Source organism: Talpa europaea (assembly GCF_964194135.1).
Source record: "Talpa europaea genome assembly, chromosome: 6".
In the NCBI taxonomy this organism is placed as follows: Eukaryota; Metazoa; Chordata; class Mammalia; order Eulipotyphla; family Talpidae; genus Talpa; species Talpa europaea.
In genome coordinates, this window is record NC_140072.1 from 89,647,734 (window position 1) to 89,668,533 (window position 20,800).

At 37.2% G+C, this 20,800-nt stretch overlaps 1 protein-coding gene across 1 annotated transcript in view; it reads right to left on the bottom strand.

The window, feature by feature from the left end:
* RXFP2 (relaxin family peptide receptor 2) overlaps window positions 1–20,800 on the bottom strand; it is a gene marked incomplete at both ends in the record, with an annotated part of 55,842 nt that overhangs the window by 22,386 nt on the left and 12,656 nt on the right. The window contains 8 exons of the mRNA XM_084235488.1: window positions 406–477; window positions 1,496–1,567; window positions 3,397–3,468; window positions 4,077–4,148; window positions 12,481–12,552; window positions 13,375–13,480; window positions 15,294–15,371; window positions 17,955–18,101. Coding sequence (XP_084091614.1) covers window positions 406–477; window positions 1,496–1,567; window positions 3,397–3,468; window positions 4,077–4,148; window positions 12,481–12,552; window positions 13,375–13,480; window positions 15,294–15,371; window positions 17,955–18,101 — 691 coding nt within the window. The remainder of the gene's footprint in view (window positions 1–405; window positions 478–1,495; window positions 1,568–3,396; window positions 3,469–4,076; window positions 4,149–12,480; window positions 12,553–13,374; window positions 13,481–15,293; window positions 15,372–17,954; window positions 18,102–20,800) is intronic.

Below are 20,800 nucleotides of genomic sequence, written 5' to 3' on the forward strand. Positions count from 1 at the left end.
GGAACACAAAGGCAGTCACTGATGCTGGCTGCTGTGTCAGACAACTTCCTGGAGGTGATGTTTAGGCTGACTGTTGAAAGAATTCTTGGAGTTACCAAAAACAATAAAGGAGCAAGACTTCTGAAGTTAATTGATTATAGAAGAGGTAGTTTGGTACATCTGGAAGGAAGGCCCATCAGGAAGCGGGGTAGTGAAAGAGACTAAGTGTGTAAGAGATAGAAAATGAGGGCTCTTGTGTGCTCAAGGGCAATTTTGAATTTTACCCCATGGAGGAGTTTAAATGAGGAAGAAATTATATGATCAGATTTTGGTTTTAGAAAGATCATAGATGGGCTCTTTCAATTCTTGAATTTAGGTGCTAGTTTCCTGGGTGAACAACAAATTAGATACTAAATGCATACTCACATCCAGTTGAGTTGAGGCATGTGGGCACACATCTGCCTGGGAAGAGCTTCTAAGTAGTTATTAATCATAGACCTTTACAAAGAAGATGTTAATTAGAAGCAAAATGATCTACCAATTTAAGGACAACATTTTCATTCTCTCCACATTTTGGAGACTTCCATGATAAAATTGATATATTAGGATGAATAATATAAACATAACTACCACTTAAAAGTGGTCTTTAGATATTGTATAGCACAGGTAGGAGAGCAAATGTCAATGAAACTGTGAATGCACGAGTGTAATACATTACCAAGGAATAAATATTATATAGTTTAATTTTATGAGATGAAACTAAAGTATATTTTGTGTAATAATTTTGAAATTCATGGTAATTTTCCCTGTGAACTTCAAATTTGCAATCATTTCCAATACTAGACAGCCTAAGTTTCTTCTAAAGGGAAACATTAATCATTTACAATAGTAAAGGCCACCTTGAAAACTGCATCAAACCTTAGAAGTTATGGGAGGGAAATTTGGGGAACAAAAACAACTCTTGAAAACATTAAGTGGCATGATTAATTTGTGACATCATGATTCCTTTTGAAAAATGGAAAATAAAGCTCTACAATCAACTGTAAAGGAACAAGATGATCCCCTGCTGATGGACAGTGTATGAACAAGTAGTGGAAATGTAATTATGAGAACAACCCTGTTGGTAAGCTAAAGATTTTGAATTTTTCAGTGATTCTTGCTGGGTAAAGGCACCTCTTCCTCTGTTAAAATGTATTTGGTGCTAAACTCCTGGGAGAGTCTAACGTATTTAAATGCAGCGAGGAAATTGACATGGGTGTTATCTTTGTCAAACATTGTGAATAAAAACATGCTTTAGAACAAAAGGACATGCAAGGGATTCAAAAAGAAATCTACCGAAAAGCTCAATATATACCAGGAGTCATGGCCTGGAAGTAGCAGTGGTAATTGCAAATGCAACTACAAAAAGGATTTCACTAATACACATTTTTGATTTTCTTAAAGTTCTTTTTGTAAACTAGAGCTAGATTTCATTGCAAATTGTAGACAGCATAGTGAAAAGTAGATGAATACTTACAGGAAAAACAAGGAATTTAATCCAGTAAACAACCGCTGAGAAATTCTGGTTATTGGATTGTCATCTAGAATTCTGACAAAATATATCACAAACATTTCCAACATTAGAGACATTTGTGAAATAAAACCAGGAAAAAATAGAAGACCCATCACAGTCCCACCTCCCCCCAACTTGCTCCTCTTCTCTGTGTACTCCCACATTTGGCTGGCAGCTCTCCTCCTTGACAACCTTTCCTTCACCCTGTGGTTGTAGCAATTCTTACCTCCAAATCCTCATAACTCTCCCTTCCCCACCAGCACTATTCAAGTCCATTCAGATTGGTTTCTCTCCCTGTATCCACCTCCCACTGGACTGAAAGACTCAAGTTGTACCTTTCACCTCTGGATACCTGGGTCCAGCACAAGCTTCCCTTATTTACTGACCAAATATGGGCTCTGTATATGATATCATCTGATCCTAATTGCTGAGTAAAGAATGAATGAATGAAAAAACTTCCTACTTCGAAATCATGAATGGTTCTTTGGTCTCATGGTGTTTAAATAATGCATTCAATAAGATATGTATAAATAAGTCTGTTAGGAAATTTGAGGGTAAAGAGTAAAAGTATTTGTATCACTATTATTAATTACATATGATATTTTCTAGAAAAAATTAGACTATTGGGAATTGTGCCTTCTTATCTTTTGTTACCTCTGAAACCAAGTACTATTTCCTTTTACTCTCTGTAGTTGGCGAGGATAGGAATTGAAGAAGGTAGTTACATTGAGCACCAACTATATATCACTGTATGTGCACTTTCTATATGCTAAGTGATTTAGTTCTCTCAATAGTCCCTCTTACAAAGGAACTGTGATTGTAGTTTATGAGTGAGGACAAAGAGGCCTAGGAAGATTAAGAAAGTTGCTTGGATCATTAAACATTGGGCCACAGCACACACATGGATCTGGATGAAGCTGGATTCTGCTCTTCTGTAAGATCAGACTCACCCACAGAAAATGGTAAGTTTGGCACAGAGTGTCTCCTGCCTGCACTTTGTTTATTTTTTGATGAAAACACAAACTTCTGAGGGGACTCCTTGGGATGTTGTTGATGGCTTAGTAAGCAAAGAGGTGAAACACCACAAGCTATTATATTATCAGACTTATCTCTGAAAATCAAAAAAGTCCTTAACTTGCTTACTTTCTAGGTTAGTGGTTTTCCATAGAGGGTGCTCTCTCCTTTCCCTCCTTTCTCTCCAAGAGACATGGGCAGTGTCTGGGGATATTTTAGGTTGTCACAACTCTGGGAATGAGTATTACTATGGAGTTCTAGTAAGGTAGAGACCACAGATGCGGCTAAACATCCAAAAATATATAGGACATACCCTCTTTTGTCCCTAGTAAAGAATTTTCTTGGCCAAAGTGCCAAGAGTATTAAGCCTGAGAAACCCCCTACATGGATGATGCACACCGAGAGTGGCTTGTCTCATCTGGTGAGCAGCTCCTCCTGTCAGTAAAAGGAGGCCCTGCAGTTCCTCAAACATTATCACATAGGAGCTCAGTGGACCAATCAGGATCTGTTGCCTGAGTACTTTGAGGATAGGCCAGAGCCATCTCTCAATAGAAAACATCTACTTCGCAACAGGAGAACAGAACTTGGGACTTTATAAACCAGTTTCACGAACTGGTTTTGGGTGAAGAAAGGGGAGCTCGAAGGCTACCTGGAAGCTTGGCACCCATTTCTTTTCACATAACTACCATCTGGGATGCAATTGTCAGAATTGCTTGGGTAAAGTGTTCCAGATTATATGACAAAAATAAGTACAATAAACAGGATATATAAATAGAGTGAAATTATGTGCATTTATGTACTTTATTAAGACTGTGATACTTTGTGAGTGAAGAACAAAATAGAATACTTACAGCCAAGTTAGCTGATGTAAGTCTTTGAATACTCCAGGTCTGAGAGTTGTGATGCAATTATGGCTGAGATATCTACAAACAGCACAGGGGGGTTAATTAGGCAAACTCAGTATTCCACTTTAGTCACATATGATTCAAATATGAGCCTCTGATGATGATTATTACGAAAAATAACATCTGTTTCCAAAAGCATTCTGCTGGTGAGCAGAGGGGCAGAAATCAAAGAATCTTCAGGATATACAGGTAACCACTAGTGTGTGCAACACCAGGGTCAGGGCCAAGGCAAGAAAAGTATTGGGATATTATGTCAGAGTATAAGAGTACAATAAATATGTGGAGTGAGTTTTATGCTTTTTCCTTTATGCTTTTCCTTTTCATATTGTTTGGTAGACTAGCATTTTATAAGTATGTAGGTGAAATAGCAAAACTTAGAAAAAAGTGTTAAGTTTTGTGGAAGTGACCCAAACTGGAGAAGACAAGGCCAAGGAGAGCCTTAATATAGATTCTCTGGTAAAATCAGAAATCTTGTATAAGTATTTCAGTGTAATAACTAATCCAAGTACTTTTTGATAAGTACTATGCCTCCCATTTCCCTACAACCAGGTCAAACCTTTAAGAAGTACGATTTTAATCTTTTCTTAAAATTATACTCAAAGTATAATTATAAAGAAATTACTCACAATATTTGCAGATTATACAATCCAAAAAACGCTTTCCTGGATATGTGTCTAATACAATTATACTGGAGAAATCTGGTAGGAATAAGAAAAAAGTCATGTGATTATGGTTTATGTACTTCATTAGGTGATTGAATGTGAGCTCCCCTTTCTTCACCCAAAACCAGTTCGTGAAACTGGTTTATAAAGTCCCAAGTTCTGTTCTCCTGTTGCGAAGTAGATGTTTTCTATTGAGAGATGGCTCTGGCCTATCCTCAAAGTACTCAGGCAACAGATCCTGATTGGTCCACTGAGCTCCTATGTGATAATGTTTGAGGAACTGCAGGGCCTCCTTTTACTGACAGGAGGAGCTGCTCACCAGATGAGACAAGCCACTCTCGGTGCTGAGCTTCTGTACTTGCTCAGCAGAGTTCCACCTGTAACTCCTCATTCATGTTCATTTTATTCCCACTAAAAAAGGGAGAGGGCAAATCTTATTCTTTTCTTATTTTGAGAAGCAGAACGACCAGCACAAAGCAGTTAACAAGGTGCTCAAGGTCATAAATGTCATCAGTAGCAGAACAGGGACTCATATATCACTTTCAGATCACAGGGTCATGATTTACTTAACCTCTGAAACAAATTAGCAATATAACATTGATTTAAAATAGCACAGTTGGGTGATCTGAATAAATAATTTCCATTTCCTGTATATATTATTTGATAATTAGCCCTGATTTACAGTTTCTAAATGCCTTTAGGGGCAGGAAATAGCCACACAAATAATATTAATGACTATGTAGTTTTTTAAATGATGTCCATATCTCTTATTTTGATTTAAATTAGTTGCTAAAATACTATACAGCATTGCTATGATACTCTACTGTAAAACTACTGGCAAAACATATGTTCATTTGGAATCTGGCTATATTCTCATTTTTGCAATACCACAATTACTACCCCAGGTTTCCCAGCCTGCAACTCATGTAAGCATTATAGGCGTGACAGGAAAAGTGCCGATCAGCGTCTAGTTATTATTAACAAATCCATTCTCAGAACAAATTATGTCATTTTCTCTGTGTACCACCATGTGGAAAAGGTTGGTACTGCAGAGCACATGCATTATCTCTATAACCATATGCAAAGCATCAGTTTCAATCCTAAGTAAACTTGAAACCGACCTCCTTCTCCCTCCATCCTGTTTGAGGAGATGCTTTCACCCTACAGCAAAAAATTCTACTTTTGGTTTAAAGTTGTGGTATGAGAAGATTGAATCCATATAGATTCAACCAGTTTTAGCATTTTCAGAGCTGTTGGATTGATGTAATGAAAATTGGGACGACGGATTAGGATTCAATAGAAAAATGAAAATAGGAAAAGAATATAATGTTATAGATATGTTGAAGTTTATCTTAAAAGTAAAATTTACTACTTAACTAGTGCTACTTACATTTTATTAAGGATAATTAATTCAGAAGTGTAATGCACATTTACCTACATGTCACATCTTGAAAAGAAGGACCATAAATTGTGAATTTGACCTTGTGTGTACTTACCTGACATGTACAGCCTATCTCCTTTTACTGACTCTAGTTAAGATTTATACGTTCAAAATAAGGAGACTCTAGTCTTCAATTTAGTCTGCATGCTGGCACCCCATAGAAAACTAGAGTCCCTCGTTCCTTGTTTCAGATTTAGGTTGCTGAATTTTAACTTGATCCTTTAGTATCCATGTACTGTGCAGAAGAGTAGCTTGATGAATATAAGGGGAAGTTTGGAAACATGACAATTTGGCAAGTGGTGTCCTCTTTTTATTCAGAGTTGAGATATGAGCCCATTTAATATACTTTACATTGAATGGCTTTCTAAGAATAACTTACTGGTTCATGAATTCCTGCTGTTTCAGCTGTCAGGACTTTTCAAGCAGAAACGCCAGGAATTTATGTACCTGAAACTAAACCAAATAAATGCTTTAATGACATGCATGTTTATAGGCTATTTTTTAATACAACATTTTGTATTCATGAGCCAAGCAGACTCTTGAATTACATTTGTTGCCAGTGATTGTGTTGAACGAAACCTATTTTAAAAAGGAATTTTTTATATGGTTTCTGTTACAATGAGAACTGCTGTTGGTTTCCATGGCAGCAGTGATAAAGTATTATAGTCAATCTCATATATTATGTTTTATTACTCTGAAAGGTCATCTTAGATTGCCCTCCCTTTGTTAGAGAGGCTTGATATTTTGAAAGATTATTAAAACAAATAAACTGATCAATAGTAAAAGCACTCAGATTAGCTGAACAACATTTATTCATCTAGCAATTAAAATTTCAGTTTTATTTAGGAATTAACTTTTCTGGATGTCTAAATGACCTCAGCTCCATTGTGAACATTTAGAGCACCCCAGGCCAAAAAGTCAATGTAAAATTCACTTATCTCTTGGATATATCCGAATACAACTTAAAAATGAACATCAACTTTTTGAGCTCAATGCAATCTAAAATACATATTTACATCTGTCTTTTTCTTGCTTAAACAGAATAAGTCCCAGATTTTTTTTAAAAAAAAACCTTTTTTTTTTTTTAAGATTTATTTATTTATTTATACAAGCACTGGGTAAAGTCAGAAGCGCGGGAGGGTGAGAGAATTCACCAGAGCCAGAGCAGGGAGCAGAACAGACAGACTGATGAAATGCACTGCTGAGGGGAGCAGCGGGTGCAGCAGGAGATGTCTGCGTGCCATGTGGGACCCTCGCCAGAGGCCAGGGATTGAATGGGTGCTGCAGAGGCTGTGGGCAGTTTCAGAGCCCAGCGCTCAACCACTGAGCCACCAGGGGAGGCCCAGGCCCAGATTTTTTTAAGCCTGGCATTCAAAAGCCCCACAACCATGATTCAGTGACCTCTCCAACATAGGCTTCAGCATCTTCTTCAGACAAACTGCCAAAATTATCCTCTGCCCAGTACCCTTGTGTTTCTGCTTATGTTTCTTTATTCTTCCTGTCAAAAATGTGCCCCACCTTCTCTTTAGTCCTGCATGTTATTCCTGAATCTCATTCCTTTAACCAATAGTCATTGATCCTCGCTGAGCCCTTGCAATGTGTGTTTTCAGCATATGCTATGATGAGGGAAGGGTGGGTGTGGTGCTATGAGAGGACAGAAGGACCACCCATCTCAAAAGAAGGATTTCTTCAAAATTCAAGGATGAATGTGTGTGGTTCACAATATGGAATCATGGCAGAAAGAATGACGAAAGTCATGTTCAAAACTCAGGGAGTGAAGAATCTGTGGGCAACAGAAAAGCATTTCTGGTTATGTTTTAGAAATAAGAAAATGTTAAGAAAAAATCCAAGCCTGCAACATGGGCCCCACTTTATAATATTATGAAATATATAAAAGAAACACCACTCACATCTCAACTCTTAATTTGTCCTTTCTTCTCAGTCCCAAAAGATGATCTCAGGACTGAAGTGAATGAAAAGAATATGGGGGTAAAGGCAGTGCAAGCCCAACGTGGTTAATCAAAATGAGTTAAAGCCCTCTGGTTTGGAAAATTTCTTTTAAAAATTGAGAAATGGCAAAAATGAGAACACTAAATCATGATCACTTACTGAAGAATCGAGCCAGGAGAGGAGCAGTTTCTAATTTAAGGAGGAAATAAATTAAACATGGCAAATGTAGATTTGCTTTTTCAAAAAAGGGAAGATGTAGACTTCATAAGCTCTAGCATGAGCTCCATGTTGATCCTGGGGAAGATCCCGGCTGTTAAGGGGCTTCTCTGTGAGCACCTCAAGAGAAGTTGAACAGGGCCATTGATGAGAAGTAGGACAACCTGGTTTCCTTCTTTAATGGAGTGATTGCACAAAACATGTGGCCAGTAGTGCTTACATGGCCACCAGACATTGATCAAGTGGTTTTACGATTTTTTATGGACAAAATAAAGAACAATATACATTATCCAGAGGGTGATAATGAACGACTCTGGATAGATGATTTGGCACTGTCTTCTTCAGTATTTTATTCCATGACTTAGGTAAAACGGTTTATCTTAAGATGGCAGAATGCTAGGAGGAACAGTAAATATGTTAAATGATCTAGAGATATCTCCACAGTTTGGTTGAAAAAAAAAAGCCAAATCTAACAAGATGAAATTGAATAGGGGGTACATGTAAAGACCCACAAACAGCTCTCAAATCTAAACACACATGTACAGGATGGAGAAGTGATCACTCAGCATAGAACAGATGTAACTTTAGCACACATGATGTTTAGGAGGAAAGGGTCGCTGCTAACTTCATCCTGTTCTGGCTGGTCAAATCACAGTGATAACATTATAATTTATTCTGAATTCTCACATGAGCATTTAGGTGAAAATATACAGATTAGTGTGACCAGATAATGAACAGATGTGAAAGCAGACTCTTTGGGGAGAATAACGTAAGGAATGGAGGTTGTTGGGAGAAGAGACTTGTGATATGGTGCAGGTAATAACACCCAGCTTTACACATCTGAGGAGTTGTGCGTTCTGATCAGTCCTTGGGATATGTCTAAGAATGCTGGGCAGCTTTAGTGATACCTTGGGTGGCAGTAGAGCTATGTGATAGTACACAATTTGCCAGCTCACTGTTTGAAATCCCACTCCCTTAACATTCTCATATTCCTTTCGTGGTTTATATTTCTCTATAACCTAATTTCTATATTACAAATTTTTAAAACATTACTAAAATGTATTTTTTTATTTTATTGTCTATTCTCCGCTATTGGATGATCCTGAAGAGAGGTTTTCATAATGTTCTTTCTTCTTGTGTCCTCAGCCTCTGGCACCTTAATAGGTTTCAGCACAAATTTGTTGAAAGAATAAATGAACAAGAGGGTTCTGGCAATTTTTAACTTCCTACTATCTGCTACTAAGGCTTCTGTGTTGTCCATCTAGATTCTCCCTTCTCTTGACACCTTTTCCTGGGGATGGTTTGGGTTTTGCTTTGGTGGTTATTTGGGCTGTACTAACACAGAATTGTGAAAGTAAATGGTTCGAGTAGAAGAACAGGAAAGACAAGGGGCTGGCTGAGTCTTGAGATTTTTCTGGGATTTGGAAAAGAGCTGCAGGAGGAGTGAAGGGGAGGGCCTGCGAGGCAAGGATACTTAAGGAAGGATTGTTGAACAAATGGGTTGCTTTAGGATATCTGAATAATGCTTGTAAAGAACTTGAGGTTTAGCTTTGAGATGAAGCATGAACTCTTTCCAGCTAACTGACTCTGCACAAGCTCTCTCTTCCAAGAGTGGGTTCCTCACTCCTGAAAAGGATCTAGTGAGTCTGTCCCACCTCACAGACTCTGGGTATCAAACTCTGAATGTTAGAATTCTTTGTAAACTTTGAAAAGTGATATATGAATGTAAGAAATTCTGTTTTATCCCACCACACTGTAGATTACACATAATAGACAGCAAGTATTTATTGATGGTTGTCTCATAATTTCTTTTTTATGAGTCTCTGGGAGAATCCAATTGTCTAGAGAGCATCAAATCACAGCATGCATCAGGACAACCACTGCTGAGGGATATTCAGGTCATACTACAGTAGCTGTGTTTTCGAAGTAGAATTAAACATTTGTTTGGAGAAGTTTCCATCTGCCCCAGATAATTGAGATTAATCCCCACACTTTCTCCAGGGGAAACGATAGGGGCCTGAGTTATCAAAGTTAGTTTTCGATAATTTTCAGTGGGTTACAGTTTCCATGTAAAAAATAGTGACACAGAACTAGGTTATGAATCAGTAGTCCAGGAAAGGACTTAGCCCTAGAAGTTTAATTTAATTCTACTTCCTTGACCCGCTAATGATCCCTCTGCCTCCCCAGAAATCAAGTCTTTCCAAATGAGGGAACAAAAAGCACACAGAGGGATTCTGCATGGGGAAGTTGTACAATGCGTGGTAGAAGATTCAAATAAATGTTAGAGCAATTTTTTTCCACTGCTAGGTTTCTGGCTATTATAGAATAAACACTATGTTAGGTTTAAGAAGATACGGATTTTAACTTTAGCTCTTCCACTAACTAGTAATAGGGTTTGGTAAATTATTTGACTATTGCAGACTTCCCTACCTTAAGAATAATAGCAAGATTCAATTAGATATTCACAAAACTTCTCTGGCTCTAGATAATAATATTCAAATGCTATTCTAAAACATGAAGCTCTTTTCTGTGTTAGTGCTATTTTGTTTTCCCTTCATTGAGCATAATTCAGGCAGTGCAAGGACAATATTGATTCATACAATGATCATGTCATAATTCTAAGGATTTCCAGTAAGACTGGAAACAGAAAAGCTTGAATTTCCTTTCTAGGGAGCTGCTCCAGTGTGATGACACTTCAAGCACAAGTTCTGGAATAGAGCAGAAGGTCCTGGCTCCAGAAGGGCTTTACAGAGGCTATACTTAAATGCTGGTATGATAACCTGTGTTCACACAAGATTGTACCTCACTATCAGACTTCCTTTTGTGACTTCTCTTGTTGGGGGAATCTATACCTAAATTCATGAACTGCACAAAATTGTTGATGGAATTTCAAACCAAATGAGTTTATCCAACAAAGGATCAGATTATTTTTATTACTGGATTTAAACATATTTCTAGATACTTTCTCCTCTATGCTGAATATTGAAGGATAAAATGAGATGATGGTACTGCTATGGGACCTTTATAGCATTGCCTTGACACTTCTAAAACTTAGTCTAATGATCACCTTAGAAAGCATAGAAATTTGATCTCTCCATTATCCCAGAGTGACTGAGTTCTGAGGAACTGACACACAGTAAGCAAACTCATGAGAGGATGAATATTCTCAATGTCTATTTAAAAAGCAGAGAACCCATTCCACTATTAGGAATGTCATTATTCCCTATCCAAGGTAACTTCCCAAATAATTTTGTATAAATAATTTGGGAGGTAATTGCAGCCATCATAAAGTGCAGGTGAGGAAGGAATCAAAGGAGAAGGGATCTCCATCTAGATGCATCATGTCAGAAAAGAGTCCATGCAATTTGTAGTGGAGAGCCACAAATAATGCCTGACTCCCAAGAGACTATATCTAGGAATTATATCTCTTAGACCTTGGTTTTCTTTCTGGATGATGCTAGAATAACTCCAATACTTTGTTTCTGATTGGCTACCATTTCTTCATTGCTGAAAGTACCCTTTATATTATCATTTTCTTTAGATATGCTAATATCACAGGTCTCACTAAGATAATTTTTTTCTTTTATTATCCTGATAGACAGTTTGCATCCCACATTATGTATTTAAAATGATCTGATTGCTATTTTCTATGTTAAAACTCACTCATAGCAGGAATCTAGAAAACTTAAATAAGGGACCGGGAAAATGAATAACTATAAGAAAGTGAAAATCAAAATCAACAAAAAACTATGAACCAGAGACACTTTTTGGGGGGTGAGGGGCGGGGGGCGGGAGGGGAGGGATTGGGGTCAAAATAAGGGGGTTGCAATTGTATGGGAATATAAAAATAAAATTTATTATTTAAAAAAATAAATAAATCTTTAAAAAATTCTCAAAATGTTTAAAATAAACTAGTTTACATAATTCAGTAAAAAAAAAAGAAAATTCAGAAATAAACCCACAGATTTATGGTCAACTAATCTTTGACAAAGGAGCAAAGAATATGCATTGGAGCAAAGAAAGTTTGTTCAGTAAATGGTGCTAGGAAAACTGGGTCGTTACATACAAAAGAATGAAGCTTGACTACCACCTAACACCATGTACAAAAACCAACTCAAAATGGATTAAAGAACTAGACATAAGACCTGAAACCTTAAAATACATAGAAAGAAATATAGGCGAAACACTACATGATATGCACATCAAAGACATCTTTACAGGCACATCACCAAAAGCAGTGATAGTGAAGGCAAAGGTCAACAGCTGAGTAACCACTTTTCAAAACAAGACACCAAAAAAACGAACAAACAAAAAAACCCTCTGTTTTTAGAGGTTTTTCTAAACAAAGAGAAAATTCCATATTTAAAATAGTAGTTAGGGCCTCCCCTGGTGGCGAAAAAAAAAAAAAAAACAAAACTCTTCTTCCAACTTGAAATATGTATCCAGTGCCTCTGATTCTGTAGTGTCATTTTCCAGATGGTCTTGAGTAGAATAATGGGGATATATATGTTCTTATTGAGATTCTTGATTACAATTCCAATTTAAGTCTCTCAAAAAAATTTAAAATATATTCAACTACTTTAAATTATGAAATGGAAAAATAACATGCATTTCATTGCTTTATTTTCTAATGTTAATTACATTTAGAAAATTAATGATAAAGGTAATCAATTTACTATTTCATTTCTTTTTAGACCAAAAACATCTTAAGGAAAGTATCACAAAAATTTTCCTGTAAAAACACTATTGATGGCTACTTACATCTTTTCAAGTTCTGGATATTTGATGAAAACTTTTCCTGGAAGACTGTGAATTTTGTTTTTCTTAAGGGACCTAAAATAACAAATAACATGTAAATCAGAGTTCATTATGGATCTTACGACCAAACAAGCTCTTCCTTTGAAGCTGTGTGTTTGAGAAGAGTGTATCTGGTGATGGTCCATGCTACTTAACACACATTTGAAAGTGACCACAGCAACTGAAAACTTCCTTACATGAAAATGAAAAGTTCATAGACCAAAATTAAAGAAGTTTTCAAATATTTGACAAGATTAGTCAGCATAATGACTGGATTCTATGGTAAGGCAACATTTTCTTTTACTTTCTTGGCATTTTAATAAAACACAAAGACAAAACCAAAAGTAAAAAATTTAAGCATGTCATGCATGCCTAAGTCATGACATGACAGCAAATTCTTGAGATTCTCAAAATGTTTATGCAAAATACAGGAAAACTGGCATGATTACATGATTACCTTGATGGATCTTTTATACCTTTGTAGCTTTGGACAAATTACACCATTAAAAGTAAGATAGTATAAATGAGTGCTGTTCTTTTTAAAATTTTTATTTGGACTTGTACAGTGCTGGCATATGGATAATAATACATAAATCAGAAAGTAATTGAAAATAGAAGTATCAGACCACAGTCATCTGTGAGCTAAAGGACAACTTGTCTAACATACAGTGTTTAAGACATTTTTCTCCTGGAGGGAATCATGTGAGATTTTCTGATGGCCAGTGGTTTTAAAGGCAGTTTCTATTATTTTGTTACTATACAATTGCAGACAAGTAGAACAAAGAGAGAATGGATGAGATAACATGGTTTTCATATGACTTTAAGGGCAAATTTCCTCAGGATTTGAACTCTACTCACAGTAATGTCACATTGCTGGAGATGGTGGGCACAGACATTAAGCCAGCATTTACACATTCTAATTCCGTGTCTTTGCAGTCACAGCCTTGTGGATACTGGTTAAGAACTAGAGGACAAAAAGAGTAGATTCACTAGGAAAAAAGTACTTGTCTTTAAATATGATTTTAACTGACACTGTTATGTTTTCATTGAATGCTTAACATTTACATCTTGCTATATAGACTAGTTCAGGCCTATAAGCAAATAAGAATTCTCTCTTAGTCAAATATATAGACAAATGTGGTGTTTATCTCAATCAGTCTTGTTTTCAGCAGTCAGTTCAGAGACATTTTAAAAGTGACAAAAAAGAAACAACAGAAGTTTTTATATAACATAAAAGCATAGAGTGAAGCAAGATTAAGTACTTAAAGAAAAACATTAATAGGACTGGGTAACTCATTAATGGGAATAATAACATGTTAAATTTTAGATTGGTATAAAATTGAAAATATGGTGTTAGAAACTCCAATTTGCTAATGATATAATTCCATATAGACCAAGCTGGACTTGTTGCCTAAACCAGTAATGTGACACAATGTCTTCTCTTGTAGGCCTCATACCCCTAAGCTCTGTGCTTATTGCATCTCAAATGCTTATTGCATCTCTTTCCACCTCACTCTTCCTGGCTCAGACTCTTAGTATTAGTCTGCGACACTGCAAGAAACAATCATCAGTATCTTCATTCTTTCTCTTCAACTTTGGCAAGGTCGATATTTGGATGACCATTCTCCGCTGTAGGGGCTGCTGTGTGCATTAAAGAGTGTCAGTAGCATCCTTGGCCTCTACTCACTAGATACCAGTTGCAATCTGGCCTCTACTCACTAGATACCAGTTGCAAACTGCACCTCCAGTTGTCTCAATCAAAATTATCCTAAGAAGTGTTCTCTTCACCCCAGATTCTCTGGAGACAAATTGTCCCAAATTGTCTCACATTCACTTCTTATCATGTACTCCTTCCTGTACATTAAAGGAAAATAAGCCCACACGTTTGGTGGTGGTCCATTGTATGCAGCAGAGATCTTCACAATGAGACAGATGAAGGTGATCCACTGAAGTTCAGGAAGAAAATATTAGAACTTTCAGTTACATTTTTAATTTTTTTTTCTAATTTTCCTTATATACTTGTGAATAATGAAGCATATAATAAGTGTAATTATAAACTGGTGTTATAAAGTGCATAATATGCTGTTAGTGTTGCATTTAATGTAGATACACTCCAAACCACTGTGAAAGGTGCTGGAAAGCATGCTCTGTACCTTCCAACCCCAGTGTTTTGCTAATCTTGCTCCTCTGTTCATTCTGTCATCTCTTACCCTCTCCTCTATCCATGGACTTCAAAGTCCATCTCCATGTCATTTTCTCTGATGATCTTTTCCCATCCCTGGCACAGGCATCATTGTTTTTGTTGGCCTTCCACATACCCTGTGTGAATGCCATTCTGCCAGTGTAGCTTTAATGTTGTATTATTTCCTATTTCTAAAAGGGTTTGTCTCTCCTGCTACAATGGAAGGCATTTGTAGCTGGGACCACCTCTTAGTTATCATTGTATTTTTGGTGCCTAACGTAAGGACTTGAAAGTAGTTGGTGCTCAATATTTTTATTGAAAAAGTAATGAAAGGGAATAAAACTTTGATTATTTGTCACGATTATTCAACACCCATATATTCTTGCAATCACCAGCTAATACATAACATTAGAACACGCTGCTTTTTCTTTTTATCTTTTCATACCCACTAACAGACAATAAATCTGTGTCCGCTAAAATACATTGAAATTGAAATTTGAAAGGAAATTTATCACACTACACATATAAATCCATGCACCACAAATCATGCTGCTAGCAAAAGTTGATTCCGAGTCTTTGAACCAATACCACTTACAGCACTCCTGTGTGAATGCCACATTATTAGCATTTCCATGGACTGTGCCAAATATAGTCGCCCATCCACTAGTGTCGCCTGTGAAATGGTGATGAATATGGGTCAGTTAGTCTATAACCAAATATCAAATTACAAAACAAAATATGAAAATGTGATAATGAAATCAAGTAAAATTTAAGTAATAGAATGACACATCAATAGTAAGGGAGAAAAAGCTAGGCAAACATCTGGAGTTTCCCACTTTTTTTATTTTGCAATTATGAGTATTTCAAATGTATGTAGCACAAACATGTCATGGAAATAGATAACTATTTTACATACATGTATTTCCATCTTGAAAAATATTACCTATTCCCAATGTGAACATTTTAAATGTGTGATCTTAATTCTGAGGTCCTTAGAAGAAAATATAATCTGAATTTTATTTTGTCATATGTATACTGTTGCATAGGTATATATACATACTCAATAAATGTAATGAATTCTGATAAAAACTATGTCACCTGGTCTTTTTAATAAACAAAGTTCCATTTAATAAAGGTTGTCTAATCCTGTTGAGAGAAATATTTCTTCGGTTTGTCAGAGGATGTGATCTGCTTGTCACATTTCCCTCTTTTTTGTATAAAATTATATTCTTTAAAAAAAGGACTGACTTTGAAGTATCATTACTTTAGCATATACTATTAAAATAAGACACACATTATAATGCATGTTTGATTGCTACAAGTAGAAAAGTAAATTTAAATAATTGCCCATAGGTCCACTTGAACCCTACAAGTTTTAATTTATTTCAATTTCTCATTAGTAGCCTCAATGTTTTTAAAATGGTTCTACTTGATGCTTGTACATGAATTATTTAGTTTATGTTTAGAATAGCCTCATGAGGTAGGTATATCCCCATGATCTCTGATTCCCGTGCAGTGAAGAGGAAAGGCTGAGAATTTGATGACTTGTTCATTGGCATCCACAGATGCTTTCATTGCTGAGCACTCATTGAATACCTACTGTGTACTCTACTGTTCTAGGCACTGGCGACACCACAACAAATATAACGTAAATAAGAACTCTTTTTGAGTAGTTCCTGTTTAGTGAGAGAAGTACAGTGAAAAGACAAGGCAATCCTTAGTACAACCACACAGGTATACCTGGGTGATATGTCAACAGACGGAAAGGGTATTTGGTTTGGACTGGAGACACACTTCAGGGTAAGGCGTCGTACCAGGGAAGCAAGCTTCTCAGATGAGAAGGGAACCCCTGAGTTACAACCTAAACATGAGTAGGAATGATTCATGGAGGTTGGGGGAGAAGGTTCCATGAGAGGGAGGCACACCCTCCCTTTCCAGGGAGGGGAAAGCAGATTCTAGAGACAGAGGCCCATCATTTCTGGACTTTGCATTCCCAATTTGATTGCTAGTTGGGCAATGCGATGGAGTACCAGTCTGTGATAGAAAACACATCAGATTCTTTCGGATTTATGAGATCTGGGTTCTAGTATTTACTCTGACTAACTTGATGTATCAGTCTCTCTTGGAATCAGTTTCTTGAAGAGAAAAATATACAACATATTAGATAATATAAATAGTTCTGATACACAGACCTTTTGAGATCTGATACCCCTTCACCCTCTATATCCTTGTTCATTTCGCTTAAGCCTATTGGCTTTTCTGTTCTACAAACACATTAACTGGGGTTGGTCAGCCTCAGGGCCTTTGCACTTGCTATTTTCCTTACCTGGAATTCTGTTCCTCCACAATACTTTGCAGTTTCTTTCTTCTTTTCCCTTAATTCTCAATTCAAATGCCATTATTTCAGGGAGGCTTTCTGTGGTTATGTCTTTAAAATAGTCCTCCCTCCAAGTCACTTTCTAAGTCATTATCCTGTTTTATATACTTCATGACACTTATCACTCTAAAATTATTTAACTCATATGCAAGTATATTGTCCTCCATGAGGGCAAAACCCCTTGCTTCCTTAAGTCTGCTGGGTGTCTGTGATTTGGAGAGCACCTGGCACAGTGCTGTTCAATGAATTAGTCCTCTAGGAAGGCCCTTTACACTATGTGGATATTCTTGTAGCTGAATCAAATTATCATAAGGTAGTCAGAGGAAGTCATTTATAATTAAAATATGGATATCAAGGTAGATTTTAAAATATAATTCCAATTCTTATCAAACATAACATTTTATAATACTGTACTTTTTCTCTTAAAATATTTTATTGAAGTAACATTAACTTACAATATTATATAGCTTTCAGGTGTCCATCATTATGCATCAGCATCTGTATATTAAGTTCATTACTAAAAGTACAATTCCATCTTTCACTATACAACTGATCCCTTTTACCCTTTTACTCAACCTCCTTCTCCCTTCTCCTTTCCCTTCTGATAACCACTAATTGTATCTTATAGCCTAAAAATTGTATCTTATAGCCTACAAAATACTTTTGTATAATACTTATTTCTGATTTAAGCAGCCTCTGTATTTGAAAATTCAGGCAATTACCACAAGGAAATTGAGGAGCAATTATTTGCATTTTAAAAGTATTCCCTAAAGAATATCAAACCATCTCTTCCCATTCATTGTAGTTGTGACTTAAACCCCCTGCATTTTGGGGGGTAGACAAGAGAAGGTTTGCACGAGGCACACTGGGAGGACTCACCACAGTTTTCCTCATCAGCACCGTTCCCACAGTCATTCACGCCATCACAGTGGAAAGCTCGGGGTAGGCATTTGGTAAGGTTTCCACAGGGGAAGTAGCCTTTTGGGCACAAAGATGTTATTGTGCTTCCTTCAGTCAGTAAAAAACCTAGTGATAGAAAGGACAAAAATTTAATTTAACAATTAATACGTTTTCACTCTTTCCATATTATCCCATTTAATTTTCACAAGAACCTTATTTGAGTTTTCTGGTGCTGTTCTTAGTGCATAATTTCTGGAACAATAATTTTAGTACCATTTTGAACAATCATGTTCATGACTAACGTCAGCTTTACCCGAGAATGGAATCAGGTTTATTTTGAATTTGATGCAGGAAGGCAATAGCAAGCAAAAGGAAATCAATTGTTCTACTTTTGTATGAAATCAAAACTTGTCTACTCCTAGAAACAGAAAGGCAAAACCATGAGCTAATGTTAGATATCAAACAGAGGAATTTACTTACTTACCAATACTGTAGAGGACTTTGAGTAGATTTAAAAACATAGATGCAAAAGGGCAGTTTCAGTGTGAATTAGAGAAATCCAGACTCACATTTGAATAAGAGCTAACACTAAATAACAGTATCTAATACTCATGGAGCTTGCTGTCTGTAGGGCAGTGGGCACAGTGGTTTTTCTCAGTCAGTCCTTTAATGAAACTATGACTGGATGATATCATTCATGTTTCAGGGTTAGGGAAGGCTAATGCAGTCATCTGTCTGAAAAGTCACATAGGCGGACCGTAATTGATCCCCTGAACCCAGAGGCCCACACTAAATCATTGTGTTAGGAAGACATCAGTTGAATCAGAAATCTGTATTTCTAGAAGTTAACATCCTCAATGAGTACTAATTAAAAATAGTCTTCATTTGTGCGAGGAACACACACAAAAAAGACAAATGAGAGCTGAAAAGCTAGTGGGTTGAATGACAATGTACAGAAAGTAAATATAACTAACATTTGTAAAATTACAGTGTCTATGGATAGGATGACCAAAAAATTCCCCAAATTTAGAAATTCTGAGAATACTTTCTAGAAAATAAATAGATGTGTTCTTTATAAATATTCTAAATTATAGAAGTCATATATTTCTTTTTTTTTTAAAAGATTTATTTATTTATTTACACAAGCACTGGGTACAGTCAGAAGCGTGGGAGGGTAAGAGGATTCACCAGAGCCAGAGCGGGGAGCAGAACAGGCAGACTGATGAAGTACACTGCTGAGGGGAGCAGTGGGTGCAGCAGAAGAGGTCTGCTTGCCATGTGGGACCCACGCCAGTGGCCAGGGATCGAACTGGTGCTGCAGAGGCTGTGGGCAGCTTCGCAGCCCAGCACTCAACCACTGCACCATCAGGGGAGGCCCCAAGTCATATATTTCTTAAAAAGGAGTACAAGATGAACCTTCACAGAAATAGATTTAAGGAAAATGTAGACTCACGCATGGCTTCTAATTGAAGGGAGGAGGGATGTTGGCACATCATTCTTAACCATGTCAACTTGAGGTTGCATCATGACTGGGAATAGCCTTGGGACACTACAATGCTTTTCATAGAGCAGGATCAGGAACACACCTTGTGGAAATCATTCACTTCATGCTGGGTGTAAAGGCAGGATGGCCCAGTGCAGGATCTCTATGACCCGAGCAGACAGGTAAAGGAGAGTCCTGGAGCCCTTGGTGACTTTTCAGGCTTTTATTGGGATTTTACCAGGTACACAGCAGGCAGGGGTGCCGGGGCGCTGGGAGGCTGGCAGGTCTCCTAGCCCCCAGCGAATCTTCACTCCTTCTGGGCTCTCCCATGTTCTCTCATGGCCTCTTCTTCTCTGTTGGTTCTCTTCCTGCTGGTCTTTCTCTCTTCTGGTAGTTCTGCTCCTTGACGCCGCCCTTATAAGCCCAGTCTCAGCCCAGGTCTACCCACCTACATATGCCCACACCCTCCAGGTGCGCACCATCAGGCATGCATTCAGGACTGCAAGGATCCGTCATCAACCCCAATGGCAGGAAGGCAGAAAAGCCTGACCATCATTTGCCCTACGCTGGAGTTTTCCTAATTATTTTATTTAATTTGATAACAGCTTTGTATGGCTGTTATTATTTCTTCCATCTAAAGATGAAAAAAGAAAGACTGAGAACGTGAAAGCATTTCCACTCTGGCTGTTAGGGAAATGCCCTTGTGAAGTTTGGGTCCTCCAAGCAAATGCAGCTTTATATCTAAGGGTTCTGCAAGGTAACAGACTGATCTGGAACCACCAGATTAGTCTTTTACCTTGCTTTCATAAAGTAAGCAAAACCTTGGACTCTCATTGCTTAACAAATAGTCATTTGCTAAAGGGAAGGAGTTTAAGATTAGGCACTAAAGTTACGTCTGAGTTTCAAATGCATGCTGAACAGTTAGTTATATCATTAGACAGGATGAGCAGATTATTTGGTTAGTTGAGCTTCAGATATGCTAAACCTTACAATCCAGCAAACACATAAAAGAGTCTTGCCCTCTCTTGGATGCAGCAGTATACATTCCCCCTTAGACTGCTGAGATGCATCTGCTGGCCTTCCTGGAAGGGTGGGGGTTGGGGGGGAGTGAGGACATGAAGGGAAGGGAGGTTGGATGTTTTTCTACTCACAGGGTTTTTGTTCATACAAAAGCAAAACATATTTTCTCTGCTATTGCTGCTGTGTTGAATGATTTACTATCAGCAACTGGGCATAAGACCAGTCAGGTCTGGCTATTTTAGGAAAATGCTGTTTTGTGGCTCGGAGGGTTAGCTTGTTAAGCCTGTTCACACAGGGAGAGGCATAGTTAAATCTCTTAACT